At 33.5% G+C, this 27,877-nt stretch overlaps 1 protein-coding gene across 2 annotated transcripts in view; it reads left to right on the top strand.

Moving 5' to 3' along the window:
• The window catches only part of DNAI4 (dynein axonemal intermediate chain 4), a 58,332-nt gene that overhangs the window by 16,063 nt on the left and 14,392 nt on the right, over positions 1 to 27,877 (top strand). For both annotated transcript variants that reach the window (XM_019732114.3, XM_088791191.1), the window contains exons 5-13: positions 3,806 to 3,962; positions 6,677 to 6,816; positions 8,860 to 9,015; positions 9,611 to 9,805; positions 20,018 to 20,226; positions 22,976 to 23,062; positions 24,354 to 24,505; positions 26,142 to 26,299; positions 26,667 to 26,788. In XM_019732114.3, coding sequence (XP_019587673.3) covers positions 3,806 to 3,962; positions 6,677 to 6,816; positions 8,860 to 9,015; positions 9,611 to 9,805; positions 20,018 to 20,226; positions 22,976 to 23,062; positions 24,354 to 24,505; positions 26,142 to 26,299; positions 26,667 to 26,788 — 1,376 coding nt within the window. The remainder of the gene's footprint in view (positions 1 to 3,805; positions 3,963 to 6,676; positions 6,817 to 8,859; positions 9,016 to 9,610; positions 9,806 to 20,017; positions 20,227 to 22,975; positions 23,063 to 24,353; positions 24,506 to 26,141; positions 26,300 to 26,666; positions 26,789 to 27,877) is intronic.

The raw sequence follows: 27,877 nt of genomic DNA, 5'->3' as shown, positions 1-27,877 counted from the left end.
ACTCCTCTGATGTGAAATAAAAGAATGTTCACAGAGAACATAATTGACTTTTGAATTGGGTTTTTAAAGATAATAGTAATTTGTCAGGAGAACAAAGAGAGGCTAATTCCTCTACAAAGATCTACCTCTACAAAGAGAGGTAGAAGGCAAAACATGAGGTAATGCAAAAGATTATGAAAGTGAAGTTAAAAAAAAATGAGGAAATAATGGTTGATCAAAAGTGCTAGAAGAAATGGATACATACTTAAGGGGCATTTTCCTTGGAGTTCAGTAAAGATGTCTTTTCCTCTAAGATGATAAAGAAAGATTAGTGAAAATATTGATACGGTTGGCAGAGTGCTTGATGGACTCTTCTTTTTGGAGATGAACTTTTTTTTTGGTGAAATAGGAATGTTTCTGACAAGTAACAAAAGACCTAACCACCATTAGCTTAAACAAATAAGGCTTATTTTTTTCTCACATTAGAAGAAGTTAAGAGGTAGATAGCTTTTTGGCTTTGATTTTGTGGCTTAATTATGCCAGACTCTGGATTGACAGCTCTGATACTTTCTGTCCTTAAGCCTTTTCTTCTTGCTTTTTGCCTCATGGTTTCAAAATATCTACACCCAGCGCTGGGTATTATATCCACATTAAGGGCAGAAAGAAGGAGACAAGCAGTAACATCAGTCATGTCTCCGTCATTTATCAGGAAAGAAAAACCTACCTGTCCTGAGATAGGCGCAGCTCTTATGAGTGCTCATCAAATCTCAAGGTCATCCAAAACAAAGGAAGTCTGGGAAACTGTCACAGTCTAGGGAGTCCTAAGGAGATATGATGACTACATGTAATATATCTTGGATGAGATCCTGGAAAAGAAAAAGGACATTATTTAAAAACTAAGAAAATTGGGATAAAGTTTGGGGTTTTGATAATAAAATATCAGTATTGGTTTATTAGTTGTGATAAATATACTGTAGTAATGTTAACCATAGGAAAAATTGGGTTCGAAGTATATAGAAACTCTTTGTAATATTGTTGTAAATTTTCTGATATGTAATACTATTCTAGAATAAGAAGTTTATTAAATGTTAAAAAAAAAAGTCTAGGGGTGAGTCCCAGCAATCTTTAATATGCCCTCCAGTTGATTCTGATGCATGCTCAAGTTTGAGAATCATTGCTTTACTGTATAATCCAAAGGAAGCTTGTGGTGAGAAAAGTTTGATTTTAATTTATAGGTAGGGACCAAACAACATCTTACACAGATGGTCTCTGAATGGTCTCAGTGAATAAATGAATAAATAATAGATACCTTTTGCATAAACTCATAAAGTATCTTGATTTGTAGTATAATCCATTCATGAGGAGGATAAGAATAAAATGCTGTTGTGAGTCAATTGTATTATAATTATATCACAACCATTTTAGCCTAAGTAGGGGTCAAGAAAGGCTTTATAGGTTGCTGTCTATTGAGGTCTCTGAAGATAGCCAAATAATGACTTTTTCCCACACAGTTCTGAATTGAAAAGTATAGTAAGGGTAGATATGATAGGTTGGAGTCAAAATATGGCGTTATAGAGAACAGCCTACTGTTAAACTCCCAAATTTGACAGACTTACCCACCCATTCATTAAAGGATCTAGACCATCTCAGGCCCACCTCAACCCTTTTAAAAGGGTATCATGAGTAAATGTGTGGAGAGGAAACAAGATTGTGGTACTAGAGCTCCCTCCTTCTGGAAGAACCATCTGGAGTGGACAGATTAATGAATTTGTGATGCTTTTCCTGGTCTAGGGGGATATGTAGTCAAGATCTGGTTGTAAGGCCAGTTTAGAGTTAGGATCTGACCTATGAAATAGACAGCTTCTATAGGTATATGGGGGAGTTTTAAACAACTTCACAATATGTATAAAACTTAAGGAACATTCAGAAGACAGTTGATACAGAAATCTAGGCAAAAATCCTATTTGCCAACCTAGGGCTTTGTCTATGAATGGTAGTTCCTCTGCCAGTAAGTAGATCGACTAGACTATTACTTTCCTCAACTATAATAGATAAGTGAGATATTATTATATTAGGTTACATATGTGATATATCTAATGTAAGATAATTTGTTTTTATAATTGGTATTTCTGTGCCACAATGCTACTTTGAAATATATATAACTAAATCATTAATGAAGATCTGGTGGTCTAAAAGAAAGTTTAGACAATCAAGAACCTAAATTTCTAGTCTCAAAACTGCCAGTATTCCTGAGTTGCCTTAGACTTCTCACTTGACCTCTCTTTTTCTCATTTTCTTCATTGATAAAATGAACAGTATATACCTCAAATTGTGTCCATGTGAATAATTCACTTACTTTTTCACTTATTCTATATGTAATTTGGCCAGATTGACTTACATAATTCGTATTTCTCCCTCATATTTAATTTATTGCAGAAATAATAAAAATTAAAAAATATTTTTAAAAAGAAGAATCATCCAATACTATAAAAATAAACAATTTGGGGTGCAGGATGGCTCAGTTGGTTAGAGCGCAAGCTCTCAACAACAAGGTGCTGCTTCAATTCCCACATGGGATGGTGGGCTGTGCCTCTGGTGACTAAAGATTGAAAATGGTCACTGGACTTGGAGCTGAGCTGCGCCCTCCACAACTAGACTGAAGGACAATGACTTGGAGCCGATGGGCCCTGGAGAAACACACTGTTCCCCAGTATTCCCCAATTAAAAACAAATAAATAAATAAACAATTTAAAATTTTCTCTTCCTGACCTTGTTCATATGCATTAGTATTTCACATTGTTATAACCATACATTCTGTTCTGGATTGTCTTGTCACTTAACATTTTATCACAAATATATTTTCATAGGTTTTTATTACATTTAATTACTGTTTGATAGTCACAGATAAGTATACTACAATTTATTTAACCATTTCAAATGTTGATTATTGGTTTGTGGAATTAGTAACTTGTATTTGTTTTTAGGTTATAAAGAAGGTGTTTTTCTCAGCATCTGGAAAGTATATACTCTTAAGTCTTGTTTTCATAAAGCTGTTCAACCTTTACCCTTCCCAAAGCCTCGTGGACCCCTGCTTCACACCCTGTTTTTAACAAAAAACATTGAATTCTGACCTACATACCTTCTCATTATTTGCTTTATTATTATCCACACTCCAAACTCCCCCAGCCCTGAATGAAATTTTTCAAGGACCTTGGACCTCTGAGTAACCTAAGGGTGAGGCTAACTAACCCTGTTCAATGTATTACTTGCATGGGTATTGAGCCTATTTTCTTCCTACATTTAATCAGAACTTTGACTGGTTGGAGAATCTTCTTAGAAGATTGGAGAATCTTCTTAGCTCCTAGTGAAGATGAGTAGAGGTGGGCTGTAATCTAAATCAGAGACAACTGATAAGAAGGCCAAACAAAAAGTAAAAGGTTGTTGTAGGTACAGACTAGAAATTAAGGACTCAGGGAAGGGTTGCATATTATGTTCCCAAAATATACTTGCCCATATTCTTTTTAAGTAGTAACAACAGTCACATACCCCAGTCTCCCTGTTAATATCATGGGATAGATATAATGGGATGCCCTTGGAGTTATGACTATGAGACTGGCATAGGCTTGATATGTCAGGAACAGACACTGTTTATGGGCTATACGATCCAGTTTGGCTTCAGAGGGATCAAGTAGACTACATCTAATGATATGGCCTGTTTCTTGACCATATAGAGCTACCTGCAATGTATGACCCATCATGCTATCTTGGTGAAATGAACATTTAAAATAGCATTAGTAAATGATTTTTATTAAGTCGTGTATTTTAGATTTACGAGTTATGAGGGCAACACCTGGAAAAACTGTAACAAAAGAAGAGCTGGAGAAGACTATAGAGATAATACTCACAGAGACAGAAACACTGAGACTTTTTAACTTACCAGCAGTCATGGTTTCGGTAGAATCTGAAGAAGCTGAGAAAGTAAGGTATGTATTGTTCAACTATCCACATTGCTTCTTCTGTAATTTAAATGCTAAGACAGAGGTTCTTTTCTTTCTGTCCTTGGGGATTCCTGGATATATACTGTGGTGTATGTGCCTAGTGAAATTATATGTAAAATTATATATGTGCCCTGTGAAATTGTATATATTTATATTGTATGTATTTTTTTCTAAAGGACATAGCTTTACCATATCCTTTAAAAAGTAGGAGAACCACTAAGTTAAATAATAAAAGAAATAAAGAAAACTTCCAAGTATCAATATAGGTTTTAATGATTTTTATGCTTGTATAAATTATTTTGAGTTTAAAAGGAAAAGACTGATATTTTTTATATTCTGAACTTAAGAAGGGAAGATATGGAAAGTAACTGAATTTACAATATGAGAGTAGATTTTCAATTTCTCTTTACTAATGAATATAAATAGATTATTAGTTTTTGCCTCATGTATTTTGAACCTCTGGTGAACCACATTAAGGACTGTTGTCTTTTTGAAGAATTGACCCCTTTATCGTTATGTATACTGCTCTTACACTGACAGTTTTCCCTGTTCTGAAGTCTGCTCTGTCAGAAATTAATATAGCTATTATAAATCAATATTAATGTACTCATTCAGATTATTTAGCTTCAAATATAATTTGAATAAAATGCATAGTACTAAAAAATCCACTAAAATAGTTTTTAGGGTATTATTCTTATCCAAATATAAAATACTGTAGAATTGTTTGCACTATAAAATATATTACAATTAGATCCCAAATAACATACTTTTTAAAGCTCATAAGACATAAGGGAAAACTCCTAGAACCATAAAAAGGAAAAGGAAAGGGATATATAAGTGGTCCAAAATCAGAGAAGGAAAGATGCTAGAAGCAAATGCTACGTTAGCTCATGGATCTAGAGTCTACCAGTAGGATTCCCCACAAATTGAAAAAGCTGAAAGAGAGATACTTTTATTAAGCCAAGACCCTTAAAAGGATCTCAATTATCTCAACTGGTCCCACGTCAGAAGGGACTCCTAGATACTATGACAAGCAAACACAAGTATTCTCTGGAGGAAAACATACCCATTTAAGCTCTTAAGATTCCCTTAGATTGACTTTGATAAAACTACACCACAACCCATAAAGAAAAAAAGCCATTATGAATAAGAATTAAAAGAAATGACAAACCCTAAATCTATACCCTGACGACTATGGATATTATCAGATGTAGAATATAAAATATATGTGAAATATTTAAATAAAAAATAGGGTTAAAACATCATTAACATTAAGAAACTATAAAAATGATGACCTATTTGGAAAAACATCTAAAAAAAACTTTAAAATAAAGTATGTTTATATAATTGTTCAAATTAAAAAGTAAACATTGACTTAGTTCTTGAAATTAAAAAGTAAATTTTAAATTTAAACAAGACATAATTGAATAGAGATTTAATAAATTGGATCTGAATACCATACAAACGTAGATCTAGATAAATTATACAAAATAAAGTTTGGAGAGAAAAATGGGATATAAAGTATGAAAAAGATGTTTAAAAAGATATTGACAATGGAATAAAGGTCTGACATACATCTAGTCAGTTCCAAAAGGGTAGAATAAAAAGAATGCAAGAGAGATACTATTCAAAGAGAGTGGGTCAGAACTTTCCCAAAGTATTTAAAGATACAATTCTTCAGAAATAGGAATAAATAAAAGAAATCTACAAAAAAAAAAAAAGAAAAGAGCTCAGTGCATTGTACTGATACCCCAGAATATCAAATATTAAGAGAAGATTTTTTAAACAGAAGAAAAAAAAGGAAGAACGTACCATCTACAGAAAAACAAATTGACAGCATTATTAGGGATAAAGAAAGTCACTTCATAATGATAGGAAGGTATAATAATCCTAAACTTGAATTTCTCTAATAAAATCACCTCCAAATATATGAAGCAAAAATTGGAAACTTCGTAAGTATCCTATTAAAGTAAGAGTTTTAAACATACCTCTCTTAATTACCAGAAATAAATTAGTGTAAATGTAGAAAATTTGAACCAAAAATGTAATTTAATTATTGTACATAGAACTCTGCGTTCCACAATAGGAGAACATACACTCTTTTTAAGCACACATGGAATATTTATAAAAATCATCCATGCAAGAGGCCATGAAACCAAGTTTCAAAAATTTCAAAGACGTGGTATCATGAAAACTAAGTTCTATAATCACAGTGGAGTGAAGATAAAAATAACATAAATCTTGACCTTAAACATTGACACACGTTCACATACACACTTGGAAGTTAGCAAGCACATTTTCTAAATTCTTTATGAATCAAAGAATAAGTCATAATGGAAATTTAAAAATACTCAGAACTAAACAATTATGAAAACAATACATACTTACCAAAAATAAGTCCTTTGAGGGAAATTTACAGCGTTAAGTGTAAATATCAAATTTTATAAAATCTCCATGGAGACAGTCCTAGCATATTGTTGGGCACTGAAAGTATTAGAGTAGGGATGTTGGAAGGTATAGTATAAAAAAGTCCTTCGGTGGTAGTTTAAAGCAGTCCCCTCCTAAGGAGCTTTTTGAACTCACTTTTTGGTGCAATACACATTAAGGAAAGTAATTTTAAGAAAAGGCAGAGTATAAAGATATGATATATGTGGTAGTAATTTTTATTAATGAGTTGTGTATACTATGTTTTGTAATAGCCGGAGAAACAAGGATTATGAGAGCCTTTGTAGAAATAGATTAGGCAATGACTTGTATGTTGAAAAGATGATGCAAACTATTAATGGAGCACCAAAGAATAAAGATGTTCAATGTGACAGAGTCATAAAGGAAGACAAAGGTAATTTCTGTTTTATTCTGCTTGATAAACTACCATGTTTTAATATACATTTTTGAGTCTGTCAATTAGCAAGTAAATGTTGAACTATATAAAGCAAAAATAGAAATAATTTGGCCAAGTCACAACAGTACCTGGGTACTGTGATCTACAGCTTTCAGAATTTGACAAATAAGTTAACAAGTAATAAATACTTTGTAGATTTCATAAAGCCAGTTTGTTTTCTATGTATATTATACTACAATAAAAAGTTTTTAATAAAAGTATGTGTAATATGAGCTCTTTAATTAAAAAATATACATATGTATTTAAGTACATATGTATATGTGAATATGGAAGGGCATACACCAAAATGTTAGCAGTTATTTTCTTTGGTTGATGGAACTACAAGTCCTATTTACCTTTTCTTTAAATAGTGATTATGTCTTTTTACTTAGCTAAAAAGTAAAATTATTTTCTGTAAATATTATGTAGCCAATTGTTACTCTTGAATTAAACTAGCAGATAGAAACAATGTTTTAAAACTTACAAAAGCTATTTAGGCATATCTTAGACTCAAAAATGCTCAAAACACAGGTATAGGTGGGAATACTTTTTTGATACTAGTTAAAATAGCTTTCTTTAATAGTATATAACAGTATAAAATTGGGACGTTGAAATAATTCATTATTTATTATTCCATCTTGTACAAGATATTATGGAATGTGGTTTGAGGTTTTCTATTTCTTAGATTAATTTATTCAAATGAACAAATGTAATGATGTACCCCAAGTAAAATTACTAATGTTATTTATCTTCAAAGAAGAAATAACTTGAAATCACCCTAACATTTTAGACCTCTCATTTATAACATGTGTATTTATTTATGTAGCAATTATGTGATTAGTGCTATGTAACAATGTATTCCTATATGCTCAACTTACTAAACTTTCAGTTAAAGGAAGAAAAACAAGGTTAGGTAATTCAATATTCGAAGACATAACTTTTATGGTCTTTTACTTCATGAACATGGAAATTATACCCTTTTCAATTCAGCAAAGTATTGAGGTATTTATTTTGTGTATGACTTTGCTAGACACTATTAAGTTCAATAAGATAGACATGTTATTATGAAATGTGAGTTAACATTCCTTCCTACTAATTGAAAACCTTGTTGAACACCAGAGATCCTTCATTTTACATTATGAAAATAAAAGTTCTAACAATAAAGTAGTTGCATTTATTAGATTCAGACCCTCTTTTCATTTTTAGGAAAAAGAATAGTTTACTAAATCACTGACCTTAACTGAAAGTTTAGTAAGTTTAGCATGTAACTGATATGTGGTCACTGATAAAATAATTATTATATAAGCCTTTCATTGTTATATCAGCAATGAAGAGATGGGAGCTTTTTTTTTTTTTTCAATTTGGAGATAAATAACGTTTATCCAATTTTTGTTTAGCGATCATTGTTATATTTGTTCATTTGAATAAATACAGATAAACAAAAAATTTAAGAGAAGTTAGTAACCATACTACTCTACAAGGTTTTTTTGAGAATAGAGTCTATCATTTTCCCAACATGTACGATCTTTTCACATAAGTACATAGGAAATTTTTCTTGATAAAAATGGAATTAGATGATTATAAATAAAAGTTTTGTAGAATAGAACATGTTATATGTTAACCATAAGTAAAGGAATATGGCTGTTTTAGTCCATATCAAAGCAGCCCTGTATTGACAGATTGAGGAGATCTTGCTGTACCAGCTTGGGCTAGAGGGGAGGTGTGGGGATCAGAAAGGATGGTGAAGATCATTTGAAATTATCACTAAAACACTAAGGTATTTGTAGGTGCTAAACTTGTGATGGCTGAGGATCTTTTAAGGTGTCTTAATGATGTATTTCTTTTTCATTTTTATCCACTTCTTACCATTGTAAAACAATAATACTTTTTTTGAGACAGTAGATATTCTTATCTTAGATTTGCTGTGACTTTAGTTATCTATAAACTAAAATATTAGAATTTGGTGTAAAGTAATTTTTACCTTTATGTCTCTTTATTTAGGCATAATGTCTACTACTTGGGATTTGTATGATTCTTACAATGCCCTGGAGCTTTTGTCTGTACCAGTAAAACGGTCTATAGTTGATTCAAGTAGTAGAGCAAGCGTACCTTCTAAAGATCGGGACCAAAGAGGGCCAGCAAGTACTATAGAAAAAAGTAAAATTTCATTTATTTCTATTTTTTCATGAGATTTTCACATGACATTTTTAATAAATTCTGTTTTAGCAATTACAATATTTCTGGTGGAACATGAGAAATATTTTTGTGTCTATATTCATGAGGGATTTTATTAAGAATTTTTGTGTTTATGTTCATGAGGGATATTGGTCTATATCTCCTTTTGTACTTTTTTTGTCTGGTTTTCAAATAGGAACTTCATAAATTGAATTAGAAGGTTTTCCTTCAGCTTCTGTTTTCTGGAAGAGATTATGTAGAACTGGTGTTGATTCTTCTTTAAATGTCTGGTAGAATTCTCCAGTAAACCATCTGCTCCTGGAGATTTTTTGGGAGGGAGTTTTTACAGTTACAAATTCAATTTCCTTAAATTTGAAATTATATTATATTGAATAAGTTGTAGTAGTTTGTATGTGCTTGGTACATAAAATATATTCAATAAGTGTCTACTTAAATTGTTGAATACTGGAAAAAAACAAATAGTAATGACAAAATGTCATTTTTAGATATTTAGAATATGTGAGTCATCTAATATTATTTGGATTATTTTATCATTGCCTTGTTTTGTATTTTACAGATAGCGAAGCTAGTTCTCTAATGGATATAGAAAATGTAATTCTGGCTAAAATGCATGATGATGAAGAAGACCACTCAGAGGCAATATTCAAATCTGAAAAGTTTCATCAGGACTTATTTTTTATGGAACGAGTTCTAATGGAAAATGTATTTCAGCCAAAACTTGCAGCTTATCGTCAGCTTCCTGTTTTAAAAGGTATTTTTTAAAAATCACATTTAAACAAACCTAAATAATTAAAAAAATTAAATGGTGTTTTTAATTATTTCTAAATGTAATCTTCAGACTGGGTTATCACTTACCAGAAGACACATTTATATAGCTTTCAGCACTAAACATGTGAGTAGCACTAGAGTCTCGACTAGAGAGCTCACAGCAAGAGGTAGTCAATGAGATTCAAAACTTTGTAAGCATCTATGATTTTCTTATTTCTGCATTAAGTTGTTCTTTCATATTCAAACTTTCTTTTCCATTCCATTGACACTTTCCAGATTCTGGCTTTTGTTACATCTCCCTGATTTTATTGCAGGGTCATTCTTCTCGTTCTCATTGCTGCAAATCCCATCTCATATACTCTCAGTATTTTTTGAAGGATTCTAGAGATTATCTAATTCAACCTTTCAATATTTGAATGAAAAAAAATGAAGGCTCTAGAAACTTTCTAAGGTTACGTAGACTATGACAAAGCTAGACATTCAACCAAGGTCTTTTGATCCCATTCCAGTTCTTTTTCTTCTCTGCCATCCTGACATGCTGATATATCATGAACACAGGTTTGAATATGGCATTTAACTGTTAAAAAAACCCTTCAGTACCTTCCCATTGCCTAGAATAAATTACAAACTTCATATGTATCATACAAAGGTACCTGCAATCTGTCCACAGACTGCTTTATCTCATTGTATTACTTGAGAGACAACTAAAAGTTAGCTACATTAGATTTACTTGATAATTCCCACAAAGAACCTAAACGTTCCTGCCTTAGTACCTTTGGTTAGAATATGCTTGACAGTCTACCCTTGTACCCATCCCATCTTTCCCTACGGTATTCCCAGTTTTCATGTATGGATAAGGGAAAACTGCTTCAAGAAATCTTACTTGATCCTTCAAGTCAAAATTGAACTTCTGCATGCCTATAGCAAAAATTGGGTTATAAAATAAAATAGAGAACAATGAAACGCTATGCTCCTTCTCTCATATTAGGTTGATATTTAAAATTTTTCATCATGTATGTAAACTTTTCATTATTTATTTATTTATTTAATTAAAATTTATTGGGGTGACAATGGTTAGTAAAATTACATAGGTTTCAAGTGTACAATTCTGTAATATACATCTATATATCACATTGTATGTTCACCACCTAGAGTCAGCTCTCCTTCCATCAGTATATTTTTGACCCTGTTTACCCTCATTGGGGGTGACATTGGTTAGTAAAATTATATGGGTTTCAAGTGTACAATTCTATAGTACATCATCTATATATTTCATTGTGCATTTACCACCCAAAATCAATTCTCCTTCCATCACCATATATTTGACCCCCTTTACCCTCTTCTACCACCTCCCTACCCCTTTACTCTTTGGTAACCTCTAAACTGTTGTCTGTGTCTATGCATTTTTGTTTGTTTGTTTGTCTTGTTCATTTGCTGCTTTCAGTTTTGTATCCCACATATGAGTGAAATCATATGGTTCTCGACTTCTTCTGTCTGATTTATTTCGCTCAGCATGATAAGCTCAAGATCCATCCATGTTGTCACAAATAGCAGTATTTCATCTTTTCTTATGGCTGAGTAACATTCCATTTTATATATGTACCATATCTTCTTTATGCAAATATCTATCAAAGGACATTTCAGTTGTTTCCATATCTTGGCTGCTGTGAATAATGCTGCAATGAACATAGGGGTACATATATCTTTATAGATGAATGTTTTCAGATTTTGGGGGTATCTATCCAAAAGAGGGATTTCTGGGTTGTATGGAATTCTATTCTCAATTTTTTGAGGAACCTTCATACTGTTTCCCATAGTGGCTATACCAGTTTACATTTCCACCAGCGGTATATGAGGGTTCCTTTTTCTCCACAGCCTCTCCAATACCTGTTATTACTTGTCTTGTTAATAATAGCCATTCTGACAGGTGTGAGGTAGTATCTCATTGTGGTTTCGATTTGCATTTCCCTAATAGATAGTGAAGTTAAGCATCTTTTCATATATCTGTTGGCTGTTTTTATGTCTTCTTGGGAGAAGTGTCTATTCCGAGTTATAGGTTGAAATTTACTAAATATTGTGCATTTTGATATTTTAAAAACAAAACTATTGGTAGATCACTTCTTTAAATGTATCTAAGAAATGGAAATACCATAGAAAAAATTTTGAGGAGGTAAGATTTACATAAAATGGAATACAGATATTTTAACTGTATAGTTTGATACATTTTAAAAAATATAAGCCTGTGTAACTAATACCCTAATTGAAATAGAGAATATATCCATCAATCCCAAACTTTCTTTTGTGCTGTTTTCCATTTGAACCTTACCCCGCATAGAAGGCGTTAACCTGATTTCTCTCACCATAGATTAACTGCTTTGGTATATCATGTAAGTGCATTCATATAGTAAGTATTCTTTTGTGTCTGGCTTCTTTCACTCAACATAATGTTTTTGAGATTCTACTAGCTTGATGTGAATATAAGTAGTTCATTTTTTTTCCTGAGTGGTGTTCCATTTTATGAATATACTGTAATGATTTGTATAGTATTAATTCACCTGTTGATGGCTACCTGGACTGTCTCCAGTTTGGGACTATTAGAAACAAATCTTGCTATGATCATTTTTGTGTGTCTTTTTGTGGACATATATTTTAATTTCTCTTGGGTAAATATCTGGAAATGGAATTATTGGGTCATTGGGTAGATGTATGTTTAACTTTTTTATACCACAATTACTTTTGCACCAACCTAATATAAACTGCAAAATACCCTTCCAAATGTACTTGTACCATTTTACAATCCCACAAGCAATGTAGAAGAGTACTAGTTGCTCCACACTCTTGATAACACCTGATGCTGGCAACATTTTTAATGTCCTAAAAACTAATCATGTTGAGTACTTATTTATGTGCTTTCTTTTTGTAATTTGTATATCTTTTTTTGTGTAATGTTTGGTCAATTCCTTTGCCTATTTTAAAATTGAGTTGTGTTTTTTTTTTTTTTTAACCAAGTTGTAGGAGCTTATTTTTATGTATTCTGGATATAAGCCCTTTGAAAGTTACATTGCAACTATCTTCTCTAAGTCAATGGCTTGCCAATATATTTGTCTTTTGATGAACAGAAGTTTTAATTTTGATGAAGCCTTACCTATCAGCTTTTTCTTTTGTAGTTAGTGCTTTCCATGTCCTCTCTAAGAAATCTTTTCCTGCCCCAATGTTGCAAATATCTTTGTCCTGTTCCTGAACTTAGTGTGAAAGCATTCAATTTTTCACTGTTAAATATGATGTTATATGTAGTTTTTTTAGATGTATTTTATTGATTTGAGGAAATTTTCTTCTCTCTCTAGTTTGCTAGACCTTTTAAAAGATAAATGAGTGTTGAATTTTGTTCAAAACTTTTTCTACATCTATTAAAATGATCATTCAGTTTTTCTTCTTTAACCTGTAAATGTGGCCAATTTTATTGCTTGATTTTCAAATGTTAAAACAAACTGAATCCCTCTAGTTAAACCACATTTGGTTATGTTGTTTTATTTTTTCTATATACTGGTGAATTCGACTTTCTAATACTCTGTTAAGATTTTTTGTAACTAGATCATGCCAAAAAGCCTAGTCCTTGATGGGTTTTTGTATCAGTGTTATTATATTATAGACACATGTGATGTGACAATTAAGTTTGCAAACTTGCTGCAATGATGTTGCTAACCTTTTTTGATATCGAGGGATTATTCATTATGAATTTGTACCAAGTGGACAAATAGTTAACCAAGTTTACTATTTGGAAATGCTGAAAAGGCTGCGTGAAAAAGTTAGACGACCTGAACTTTTTGCCAACAATTCATGGCGCTTGCATCATGACAATGCACCAGCTCACACGGTGCTGTCTGTGAGGGAGTTTTTAGCCAGTAAACAAATAACTGTATTGGAACACCCTCCCTACTCACCTGATCTGGCCCCCAGTGACTTCTTTCTTTACCTGAAGATAAAGGAAGTATTGAAAGGAAGACATTTTGATGACATTCAGGACATCAAGGCTAACATGATGACAGCTCTGATGGACATTCCAGAAAAAAGTTTCCAAATTGCTTTGAAGGGTGTACTAGGTACAGGCATCAGTGCATAGCTTCCCAAGGGGAGTACTTTGAAGTTAACCCTAGTGATGTTCAGCAATGAGGTATGTAGCACTTTTTCTAGGATGAGTTCGCGAATTTAATTGTCCGACCTCATATATATAATTGGAATTGTAGTATTATAGTAGAAAAGAGAGGAGGGGAAGCAGGAAAATATTTGAAGAAAGAATAGATTAAAATTTTTCATACTTTAAAAATCTTTTAACCAACAATTACAGGAAGTTCAATGAAAACAAAACAAGATAAACACAATAAGAACTGCACTAAGGCACATCATAAGTAATATGTCAAAAAATCATAAAAGTTGCCCCAAAAAAGACATTACTTTCGGGGAAGAAAGTGAATAATCCCCTTATTTCTCATCAGAAGCCAGAAGACAAAGCAATGACATTTTTACTGTGCTGAAAAATTCTACACCTAGACAAAATGTTCTTCAGAAATCAAGGTGAAATAAAAAGATGTTCAGACATGCAAAAGCTGAGATACTTTGTCACCAGCAAACCAGCATTGCAAGACATGTAACAGGAAGTTCTTCAGGCTGATGGAAAATAATAACTGAAATTAGGATCTACTCTGTGAAGAGTGCTAGAATTGGAAAATGTGAGTAAAGGTAAGAGACATTTCCCACCAATTTAAATTTCTTTAAAGATAATTCAATTGACAAGATGGTTCTAAGTTTTCTATGGCAAAGCAAAGGACCTAGAATAACCACATCAATTTTGAAACAGAAGAATGAAGTTGTAGGACTTACCCTACTTGATAACAAATGACTTAACTTTAAAGAGATGGCAATCAAGGCAGTGTGGTTTTTGTCTAAGGATAGAGGTACGGATGGATGACTGAAATGGAGTGGTATGTCCATAAATAAACACAGGCCTACATGATCAACTGATTTTTTAACAAATATGCTGAGGTGATTAAGTGAAAAAAAGCCTGATTTTTAAAAAATAAATGATGCTGAAAAAATTGGATGTCTATATGGGGTAAGAAAATGAACCTTAACCCATATCTCATATATAAATTAACTCAGAATGAACCACAAATTTAAATGTAAAATTTTAAACTATAAAGTCCTAGAAGAAGGTGAAAGAGAAAATGTTTGTGTTCTTATCATAAGAAAAGATTACTTAATACACAAAAATTCCAAGACATAAAAGAAAAAAAATTGATGACTTTTGAGATAGTTAAAATGTCTGCTCTTTGAATAACACTATTGAGGGGGAAAATGCAAAAAATAGACTAGAAGAATATGTTTGCAATACATGCATCTGACTAAAGACTTGTATTTGGAATATAATAAAAAGAAGATAAACAGTTTAATAAAAAGAAGATAAACAGCATAATAGTAAATAGGTAAAAGGTTTAAATAGAAAGCTCAGCAAAATCATACATGATTGGCCAGTGGACACCTAACAAGGTACTGAACATAATTAGTCATCAAGGAAATGCAAGTTAAAGCCATGACAAAATGTACACTAACTGGAATGGCTAAAATTAAAAAGACTGACAACACAAGTGTTAGCAAGAATATGGACTAACTGGGTCTTTCATATATTGCTAAGAGAATATAAAGTTGTACAACCATGTTGGAAGTCTTTTGGGACATTTTAAAAATGTTAATCATAGATCCATCCAATGACATAATAATCCTGTTCCTGAATATGTACCCCCACAAAAGAAAACATAAGTCCACAAAGAATACTTGGATAAGAATATTCATAGCAGCCTTATTCGTAACAGCCCAAAACTGGAAAACAGCCCAGATAGCTATTAACAGGTCAATCAATGCATAAACAAATAATGGGGCACTACTCGCAGTAGAAATGAATGAGCTCCTTACGTACACATTAACTTTGATAGATCTCAAAAACATTGTCAGGTGGAAGAAGCCAGATGCAAAAGAATACATACAACAAACCCATTTATCTGATAGCCTATCACAGAAAAAACTAATCTGAGGTGATAGAAATCCAACCAGTACCTGCCAATGGTGGATAGGGTTTGACTGGAAAGTAGCACGAAGAAACTTTTATGGTTGATAGATATGTTCTCTGTCTTGATTGGGGTGTTGGTTATATCAGTGTACATTTACCAAAACTTATCAAACGGTATAGCTAAAATCTATGCGTATCAATAAATGTAAATTTCCCCCAAATTAAAAAATGCTGTGGTGTTTATATTGTTTTGGATTCATTTAAAGAGTGATATACCATTGTTATTTTTTAACAGCTTTATTGATGTATAAGTGACATGCAATAAACTTTGCATATTTAAAGTATACGATAAGCTTTGACACATCACCACAATCAATGAGTATATAAATTATATCTAATGATAATGAATGTATTCATCATCCTCCATTGTTTCTTCAGATTCTATATAATCCTTTTTATCCCTGTTCCTCCTCACCCCTCCCTGTACTTATGAAACCACCAATTTGCTTTGCATCCCTATCTGGATTAGCTTGCATTTTCTAGAATTATATATATTTTACATTAAGTACTTGCTGTGTTTTAGCTGTCTTCTTCTCACTCAGCAAAATTATTTTCAGGTCCACTCATCTTGTTGCATGTATCAATAGTTCACTCCTTTTTTATTACTGACTAGTATTCCATTGTGTGAATATCCTACACTATGTTTATGATTTCACCTGTTGATTGATATTTGTTTCCAATTTGGGGCCATTTACAAATAAAGTTGATTTGAACATTCATGTACAAGTCTTTGTATGGGCATTTGCTTTCATTTCTCTTGGTCAGTACCTAACAGTGGAACAGGTGGATCATATGTCAGATATATATTTAACTTTCTTCTTTTCTAATATATGCCATCTAAGCACTGCTTTAGCTGAATCTCATAAAATTTGATGTTGTATTTTCATTTAATTAAAGTATTTTTAAATTTCTCTTGAGACTTCTTCATTGACCCATGTGTTATTTATAAATGTGTTGTTTAATATTCAAATATTTCGGGACTTTCTAGCTATCTTTTTGTTATTCATTTCTAATTTCATTGCATTGTGGTCTGAGAGTATATTTTGCATGATTTCTATTCTTTTACATAACTGTTAAAGTTATTTTATGTCCATAATATGGTCTATCTTAAAGAATATGCGATGGCACTTCAGAAGAGTATGTATTCTGTTGTTTTTGGATGGAGTGTTTTATAAAAGTCATTTAGGTCCAATTGATTGATAGTGATGTTCAGGTCATCTGTATCCTTCCTGATTTTCTACCTATTTGTTCTATCAGTTGTTGAGAGAGGAGTGTTGAAATCTCCAACTATAATTGTGGATTTATTTCTCCTTTCAGATCTATTGTTTTTTGTTTTATATATTTTGAGGTTGTTAAGTACGTACACATTTTGGGTTGTTATGACTTCTTGGGGAATTGACTGATGCATTTTCCAATTTATACAGGCAGAAAGAAACCTGGGGAATATAAGTGGAAATTGGTATTAAGGTATAGGATAATGATGGAAGGAATATAAAGTCAGATTAGGCCACATTTATTGACATGGGTCCACTAAGCAGAGATTCTGGATTCAATGTTGTAGCTCAAGGGATTGGAAACGGCTCTAATAAGATTTTTTTTGTTTGTTTGCTAATGATGGGTCAAAATGTGGTCTTCACTAAATGAGGCTGAAATGTCAGAACTACCATAGTATGCTAAAGAGAAAGGTATTGAAAGGTTTAGGGACATTGGAATGTTAGAGTGGATTTATCATGATGACCTGATCACCCACTCCGGGAGGGTCCAGATAACACACTTTTCACCACAATTGTAGGGAATAAGTTTGTGAGAGGGAGCCCCAAAATTCTTGATGAGCTCTGTGGTCACTCTTCTCTGTAGATCAAAAATTACAGTGGGACCTGCTGCCACTGAACTGGGATCCTTAATACAATAAGGATAATTGGATCCTGGAATGGCAGGTGCTAAGCGGCAGCACTTACTCACCAAGAAAAAGTAGGTATGGTTACTATAATGGACAAAGCAGTAACCTGAAGAGTCTGACTCTCAGAGACCCGCGGCACAGGCTTGTTGACCATGATGTCCCCAGAAGAGAAATAGGTGGGTGGTGTATTACTTTGTTAGGGCTTTGTCGTAGCAAAACACCACAAACTGGGTGGCTTAAACAATATACATTTACTTTCTCACAGTTCTGGAGGCAGGAAGTCGTAGATCAAGGTGCCGGCATCGTTGTTTTCCTCTGAGGCTTTTCTTCTTGGCTTGCAAAAAGCCACTGCCTGGCTGCGTCTTTACATGGTCTTTGTTTGTGTGCATCTCCTGTGTCTCTCAGTATGTCTACATTTTCTCTTCTTAAAGGATACCGGTCATATTGGATTAGGACCCACACTAATGGCCTTATAGTAACTTAATCACCTCTTTAAAGTCCTGTCTCCAAATACCATTACATTCTGAGGTTCTGGGGGCTAGGGTTTCAGTATATGAATTTTAGGGAGACACAATTCAGCCCATAAAAGGCAGTCTTTTCCTAACTTCTTACTTGACCAGTATGAGCAGAAGAGTTCTAGGTCATGTGAACATAAATCTAACTTGCAACACCAAAACAAAGTCATAACCCCTCAACCAATTCCTAGACTTGAGCCAGTTTAGACACCCAGAACTCCTTGAATGAAGAGGAGGCTGGGTCCGTTTGAGAAGGTATCCCACTAGACTGCCAAAAGTGTATACTGTTAATATTTTTTTCCAAAAGAACCTATAGCCTTTTGTTAGAGTGACTGTGCCTTGGGGAAAAGGAAATAATCAGGAATTTCAGGGATGACTGGACACTGACTCTGAACTGCTACTTATTCTAGGAGACCCAAAACATCACTGGGGTCCACTAGTCAGAGAGTAAGGACTTAGAGAGATCAGGTGATCGATGGAGTTTTAGCTCAGGTCCATCTCACAGTGGGTCCAATGGGTCACTGAGCCCATCCTGTGGTTATTTCCCCTGTTTCAGAATGGATACTTGGAAGAGAAATATCCAGCAGAATCCCCACTTTTCATCCTTGACCTGTGGAGTGAGGGTTATTATGGGAGGAAATAGCTAAGTGGAAGCCACGAGAGCTGCCTGTGCCTATGAAAATAGTAAACCAAAGGAGTATCACATTTCTGGAGGGATTTTAGAGATTAATTTTACTGTCAAGGACTTGAAGGGTACAGGAGTATTGATTCCCACCACATCCCCCATTCAACCTATCTATTTGGCTTGTATAGAAAACACGTGGATCTTGAGAATAACTGGATTATTATAAACTTAACCAGGTGGTGCCTCCAATTGCAGCTGCTGTTCCAGATTGGGTTTCATTGCCTGAGCAAATTAACACATTCCCTAGTGTAGGGATTGTAGGTATTGATGTGTAGGGTGTGTAGCTATTGATACAATGAATGCGTTTCTTTTTCAATAACTGTTGATAAAAACCACCAGAAGCCATCTGCTTCCAGCTGGCCAGGCCAACAATACACCTTCACTGTCTTGCCTCAGGTGTATCAACTCTTCATCTTTGTGTTATAATTTAGTCTGGAGGGAACTTTTCCCTCAGTAAGACATCACAAGACGTCTGTTTCATTGATAACATTATGCTGACTAGATCTAGTGAACAAGAAGCAGACTTATTGGTAAGACATTTACATGTCAGAGGGTGAGTAATAAATCTGACAAAATTTCAAGGGCCTTTCACCTCAGTGAAATTTCCAGTTGTCCAGCAATGCGGAATATGTCAAGACATATCTCCTGAAGTGAAAGATTAAATTGTTGCATCTGGCCCCTCTTACAGTGAAAAAAGAGAAACAATGCCTAGTGGACCTCTTCACAATTCCGAGGCAACATATTCCTTATTTGGCTGTGCTACTCTGGCCCATTTGTTGAGTGGGGCCCAGAACAATAGAAAATGCTGCAACAGGTCAGGTGGCTGTTCAGGGTGCTTTGTCCCTTGGGCCATAACATCCAAAAGGTCTAATGGTGCTGAAAGCGTCAATAGTAGGTAGAGATGCTGTTTGGAGCCTTCAGCAGGCTGCTATAGGTGGAGAGGACAATACTATTTTTATTTGATTCAACTTTAGAACTGGAACCTAAAAATCCTGAAGACTTTTTAGAAGGTGAAAATCTTGAAGAGGTAGAAAAAGTGGTTAAGAAGGAAGAGGAAGAAGAAATAGAAATAGGTGCACAACAATCAACAATACCAGCCAATTTGGAACGACTTTGGTCCTTTTCCTGTGACTTAACCAAAGGCCTTAATGTGAGCAGCCTTGCCTGGAATAAAGCAAATCCAGTAAGTTATCGAATATATTTTTTTAACTAAAGTTTATTGGGGTGACAATGGTTAGTAAAGTTATATAGATTTCAAGTGTACAATTCTGTAATACATCATCTTTATATCACACTGTGTATTCACCACCCAGAGTCAGTTCTCCTTCCATCACCATATATTTGATCCCCTTAACCCTCATCTACCACCCCTCTCCTCCTTTCCCCTCTGCTAACCACTAAACTATTGTCTGTGTCTATGAGTTTTTGTTTCTTTATTTGTTTGTCTTGTTCCTTTATAAAGCAACAAAGTTATCAAATATTTTAACAATTTCACCTCTAGCATTTAAGGGCAATTGTCAAGTACTAATGAAGATTTTTTTACCCTCAGATATTAGGCAAGGTCTTTAAATGGACATAACCCCTAGTTTTAAAATGCCCCTAAAACAAGTTCATGTTTCAAAAAGGGGAACATGCAAATAGTTACAAAAAATGGTTTTTTTTACATTTACATTTTTAATCATTACCATTTTTATTTTAGGAGATGTACTTGGGACATGACATTCTTTGAATCTGCATCAGATATTGAGAAATGAACTGGAAGACAGTATATAATTGACTTATTTTAAAATATACCAAACACATGTACCCAAATTTGTATGCTCCTTAAATTAATTATATTCAGAAATATGTACTCGTACTTCATTCAGTGACCCTGAAAATGTGCGAAATAATTTTGAGATTCCTTAAAATACTATTACTACTACTAATAGCAAATAAATAGCACTTATTATGTGCCAGGCACTACTATAAACATTTTACTTGTATTAACACAAAAACTGTGAGTTAGGTGTTCATTTCCTCATTATGTTGATGAGAAAACTGAAGCTCAGAAAGGATAAATAACACGCCCAAAGTTACACAATTGGTAAGTAAAACAGGTAGAATTCAAACCCAGCCATCTGCCTCCAGTTTTCTTGCTCTTAACTACTACACTGCTAAAAATCATCTTGAGATAAATTAGATGAATCATCAAGCCAGGGATGTTTCCTTGTAAAACACAGATGATTACAAAGTAATGAGATTTATTTTCTCCGGTGGTTTATAAACTGGTTCTGAAGACATGATTCTCAACTAGGGATTCCGAACCACTTTTGTGTAACAGCAGTATCTTTGGAATAAATATTTAGTGATTTAGTGTATTTTTAAAATAGTCAAAACTAATTAAACTGTGTATTGTACTATATATATTTAAGAATTAGTCTTCTTATTTTATTGCCACACCAATAAGGTGCAAACATGGTAATTGTTATGGTGATTAAAAAGCAGATGTCTATAATTATTTTTGTTGAAACCTAAATAACACATTATTTAAATTATGTATTTTATATTTTTAATAAAATAAAATACTTTCTGTATGGACTTATCTTTATAAAACTATTTGAGACTATCATGTAGATATGGGAGGTTTAATAAATCAATAATGACTGTAATAAAGACAGATGAATCATTTAAAAACTGAATATACTAGCATTTAAAAATTAACATATTGCTATTGAGATTAAAATTAAATACTTGTAAATGAAGCTAAAAAATATATGACAGATGGCATCAATAATATTAATTCATTCTACAAGTATTTATTGAACATTTACTCTGTGCCAAGAACTCTGTGAAGACATGAGAGATACAGTAGTAATTTTGTCACACAAAGACCGTGCCCACATAACGGTTTTCTATATGCTTTAATAAGGAAAATCAATAGTGCTGTGGGAGCACATACGAGGGGCTCCTGAATGCTTCTTAGAGGAAGTGGCGCCCATGCTGAGTCCAGAAAAGATGGGTAGGAATTTGTCAATGCCAGGAGATAAAGGGTGGCAGTGAAGAGTGTTTTAAGGCAGAGGGAATTGTGGAGAGAAGATGTTGGTTTGAAAGTAGGATGATGTCAAGAAAATATAAGAATATATATTTTTATAAAGGTATTCTGATTACAAAGAAGATGCTGTTTTTAAACTTTTGTCTATATGTACTTACATAAGCATTTCTTAAAATGACCTGCTGCATTAATCAGTTTGTGCTGCCATAACAAAAATACCATAGACGGAGGGGCTTAAACAATAGAAATGTATTCTGGGAAATCCAGGATCAAGGTGCCAGCTGATTTGGTTCCTGGTGAAAGTGCTCTCCCTGGCTTGCAGATGGGGGCCATCCCTGTGTCCTCATGGTGGACGACACCTTTGGTATCTCTTCCCCTCTTTATAACGCCACTGACCCTATGAGATTGGGACACCACCCTTATTACCTCATTTAATCTTAATTACTTCGTAAAAACCCTATCCTCAAATATAATCACATTGGGGATTAGAACTTAAATGTATGAATTTTGAGGAAGGAAACACAATTCAGTCCATAGCACCCATCTTTAACTTAAATGTCTTTTATTGTACATTTGAAATGATTAGGTCATTCTCAAAAACCCATAAGATACTATAATGTAATAATACAATCTTGGAGGGTTATATTAATATGTAAAAGAACTTGGTTAGCAATTGGTTCTTTTTGGGTATTCTTTAGTCTGAAAATGTGATTATTATAGTTTTGTTTAGAAAGATGGAGCTATAAAGTAAAAATAGGTAGTATACTGGTATTTTTTCTCAAAGTTGAAATGCCTTATCACAATTTTTAACACAATTCATTAATATGCATCTTTATACATTTGCCAATATTTGTATGACAGTCTGTCTTATTTTAAATGTATTTTTTCTGGTTTTCAGGACCTTTTGGCTGTTGGCTATGGGCATTTTGGATTTAAAGAGCAGAAAAAAGGATTGGCTTGCTGCTGGTCCATAAAGAATCCTATGGTAACCCAAACAGAAATAAGACTTATTTTTATTTAATTAAATGTTGGCATAATTCTCATAAAGTAGATAGTTGTATGTGATAATTGAACAAAGTCAAGAACATTTTTTCAAGTAAGACTTTATTTTCTTTGGTTTGAATACGTAACAATTAAAACTTATTTTTGTTGATACAGAATAAAGCAAATTCATTTATAAATTCATTCAATACATATTTATTGAACATCTACTATGTGCTGTTAGATTTGATGATCCAGAGCTGAACCATTATTGTTTATCACAGCTAATTATAGAAGAATGAATTTATAAATGAAAATCCTTTGGAATTTACATTCATAATACAGTAGTAATTTAATACTGGGTTGTTTATTAATATATGAATGACTCCTTATCACCTTATAACATAGATTTCTACCATCTTTAATGGATATAAAATAGATTAATACAAGCATCTTATTGCCACGAATATTTCAAAGAGAATAAATGCAAATCAGTCATGTGTTTTGCTAAATAGCTCTAGTCAATGTGTTACTTTATAGCTTTACATTTAGTTTTAATTACAACTGAAATGTAAAGTGGAAAACTTAGAAAGGATCAGAAGAGCACACAAAAATAAGAGTTTTTACAAATAGCCCCAGTTTCGTAGAAAGCTGGGTTAATATAGCATAAAGGAAAGGAAGAAGCAATTTTAAACACCTAGAAGGACTGATACAAGATCCATCATCAGTAGGATGTCTTTTTCTCCATGTAGGGTGTTAAAAAACAAGAAAGGATTGAGATTAAACATTAAAACAAAACAAAACAATAAAACTCTTGATAGAGTTGCAGAAAAGAGTACCTCAGAGAGTTTTAGAGCTTCTTCTATTCATTGTTTAGAAATGATTGGATAATCCTAACATCTGAAACAGATCCTGGAAGATAGGAATATATGCTAGGTAATTTGGAGCTCATTATTTGTTTCTTTAAGAAGGTTAGACCTGTGCTGATCCTACAAATCCAGATGAAAGATTACCAAAATATGACAATTATTGTAAAAGCCCATCCTGTACGTGTTTCTTATAATTATTGAGCTCTTAAGAGTCATCAAAGTAAAGGAAATGACTGAGGTTTATTTTTCTCATCTGGAGAAACCTCCTCGGACTGGAGGTTCGGAAGAGAAGAGTAACTGAATGTAGACTCACTCTTCTCACCCCCCCCTTTGCCACCAGACTAGAGTTCAGCCATCATCATACCCTACGGTACTGTGGTCTACAAAACCAAGTTTAAAATGTAATGCAATTATGATCTTATTTAGTGGCCAGAACGTATGTATCAGAGTCCATACGGAGTTACTGCTGTGGATTTTTCAATTGGAGCACCTAATCTTTTAGCAGTCGGCTATTACAATGGCACCATTGCAGTTTATAACGTACAGAGCACCAGTAACATTCCAGTTCTGGATAGTAGGTGAGAATCCACGAATTAGATAAACGTATGAGATACATACTTTCTTAGGGAGAAGTACAAATTTACTCAAGGTATTTGGTTTTGAGTGAGTGTTGATGTTGTTGGTGAGAGTGATACCATTATTTTTCACACCATTATTTAATAATCCTCATCCTGTCTCTCCCACTGGAATGCTTCATCCTAATAGTTCCTTCATCATCTTCTCTGCCCACTTCACCGACAAACTTCCGCTGGCTTGACAGTTTATGTGTATTCTTTTTTTTTCTTAAAAACTTGAAGTTTTTCCAGCTTTACTGAGGTGTAAAAATTGACAAAAATTTTATGATTAGGTCACATAGTGTGATTTTTAAAGGTTACAATGTGTTGATTAAATATACTCATAGGTATACATTGTGAAATGATTACCACAATCAAATTAACACATCCATCGCCTCACATAGTTACCTTTTTTCCTTTTTTTGTGGTGAGAACACTCTCAGCAAATTTCAAGTATACAATACAGTATTATTAACTGTAACCACCATGGTGTACATTAGATCTCCAGAACTTACTAATCTTACAACTGACACTTTGTACCCTTTATTGCTTCAGTTTCACCTCCTCCAAGAAACATTCCCATTCCTTTCTTTTGTGCATCCTGTACCTACCTTACATACCTTCATCACAGCAAGTATCATGGTGTTTATATGTGAGGAGGCTTTAAGCTCCTCGAGGGCAAGGATTCTTACTTACCTTTGTATCTTCAGTATGTAAACAATAGATATATTAATAGGAATGAATACATGAACAAGTCATATTGAGAAAATAAAACAGTTAAAGGGAAAAGATATTGAATATATTAGGTTTCTGTAATAGACTAGATACCAAGGGGGCAAAAATGAGCTGGCATATTAGTGTTTGAATAAACTTAGCTAGAACTGGATGAAAGTAGGCATTGAAGCAGGGGTTCTTAAACTTAATTTTGAAATTATTTGTATAGTTTTGTAAGTGTGGGCCTTTCTGTTTATTTCCAGGAGGATCCATAACGTTTACCAAATAATCATAAATATCTATGATTTTGAAAAGATTCAGAACTATTGTTTTGGAGGGTTTGCATAACAAAATCAAGAGAGTCAGTACTAGGAACAGAGAAGTCCATTAATCTGATAGGAAAACAGTCAGCAATCTGAGACATGATTTTAAAATTCACTGAGAAGTGAATAAAACTTAAAGAACTTATTCATTTAAGGTATGCAAAAAATCCTTATAAAGATGAAGATACTTATATTCAATGTGTCTAAAATAAACTAAATGTACACAACTTAACTAGGGAAAGTTAATAAATAAAGTAAAAGAAACAGATTTTTTAAAGAAGGGAAATATTTGCTCTTGTTTGCTGTTATGACACCTAATATAAAGGCAGTACAAATTTTCTTTTGCAAGAAATAAGAAAGAAAATGTGAGTGTTAGGTGGAAAAGTGATTATTTTTCCTGCTGTGTGAAATATTTAAAGTAAAGGTCCGGTTTTGAACAATAAAAGCATCATTCTATAAGTAGGTCATGGTGCTCTCCAGAGCTGTCCTGATCACTTATACTCAAAGGCTTTTTAAAAAAAGTATTATAATGATTCTATATTTAGTAACTTTCCCTGTTTCAGTGAATCACCTCAAAAACATTTGGGACCTGTATGGCAGCTACAGTGGATAGAACAAGATCGAGGAACAACAGGTGATGACAAAAGAGAAATACTCGTTTCTATATCAGCAGATGGAAGAATCTCCAAATGGGTTATACGGAAAGGACTGGATTGTCATGGTAAAAAATGTATATCCATATATATATGTGTGTGTGTGTGTGTGTATATATATATATATATATATATATATATATATATATATATATATATAAAATTATCTTTCTCCTGTTTTGTGCTGAATTAAAAATTCCTAGTATACCATGTGTAAGAGGTGACAAATTTTGGTTTTGCTAAATAAGAAAAAAAACTGGGCTTGGTTATTGTTTTTGTAAGGATCTAGTTCTGGCATTTGCTAATTTTAACCTAATCACGTGCCAAAGATGGCAGAAATCATAGTATTGTTCGCGGAGGGACACACACTATATCCACAATACAATACTTTTTTCATGTGGTAAATAAGATACACATTTTTTTCTTTAAATAAAGATTTGATGCGTTTGAGGCGAACTACTGCCAGCAGCAACAAAAAAGGAGGGGAAAGGGAAAAGAAAGGTGAAGCTTTGATATCGCGACAGGCTCCTGGAATGTGTTTTGCTTTTCATCCCAAGGTAAACTATTTCAGTCCATTATTTACTACCGCATATAATGACTTAAAGTAATTGAAGTGTATTAATATATCACGCAAGACAAAAGATTCCCACCGTAATTAATATTGTGCCTTGTAAGTAAAAAAATAACAAACAGCTGCCCACCTAAGGCAGAATGGCACATTCCCGCGGACTACACTCTGTCTTTATCTGTTTCCTAGAGGAAAGGCCTTTATTTCTGAGGAACTATGACAGGATCATCATTACAACTGCATGTTTAACTTGAGTGCCCCTCCTTGCCCGTGTTGTGTGCTCTGCTGCTCTGTCATAATGAGAGAAACCAAATGCACTCAATAGACCTCTCTATCTTCAATGTGACTGGTAACTCATGATTCTGAGGATCAGAGAGACCACTTGCGTCCCTACTTACTAAGACCAGAATTAAATAAAGAACAGTGAAGGAAGTTCTACTTTTGCAAATTCTTTGGAAACAGAAATGTCAGCCATTAGGACACACTTTTGAGAAAACATATCCTGTGTAGTTTCTGTCATATGTAATATGGTCATGTCCTTAGGGACACCATGATCCACTGCACACCTAAGCTTGAGCTCCTACTCTGTTCTAACCTGTCATTCAAATAATATTTAAGTCCTATTGTCCACTCCTTCCAGTCCAAGCTTACTATTACACTACTAATGTGGTTCGGGCCTTTATTATGTTTCATTTTTATAACACTACTGTCGTATTCTAACTGCCTTCATTGTCAAATTCCTGTAATCGACTTTTTACCTTAACTCTAGAACAGTGGTTCTCAATGTGAACAGAAAGGGGGTTATTTTCCCACCAGGGAACATTTCACAGGGTCTTAAGAAATTCTTGGTTGTTGCAGCTGTAGAAGGTGGGGTATGGGGAAGAGTGCTATTGGCATCTAGTGAGCAGAGTCCAGGGATGCTGCTAAACGTCCTGTGATGCATAAGACAAGCACCGCACCCTCCCCCAGTCCCCAACAAAGAATTAGCTAGCCCAAAATGTCAGTAGTGCTGGGTTGAGAAACTCTAGTCTGGTGTCCTAGAAATGTCCCTGCTGTGAGGAATTTGAGATGATAGTGT

This window comes from Rhinolophus sinicus, chromosome 14 (assembly GCF_057876585.1).
Source record: "Rhinolophus sinicus isolate RSI-liver-muscle chromosome 14, RSI-T2T, whole genome shotgun sequence".
NCBI classification, from domain to species: domain Eukaryota; kingdom Metazoa; phylum Chordata; class Mammalia; order Chiroptera; family Rhinolophidae; genus Rhinolophus; species Rhinolophus sinicus.
Note: the sequence above shows the minus strand (reverse complement) of the source record. Positions and strands in the feature narration are given on the sequence as shown.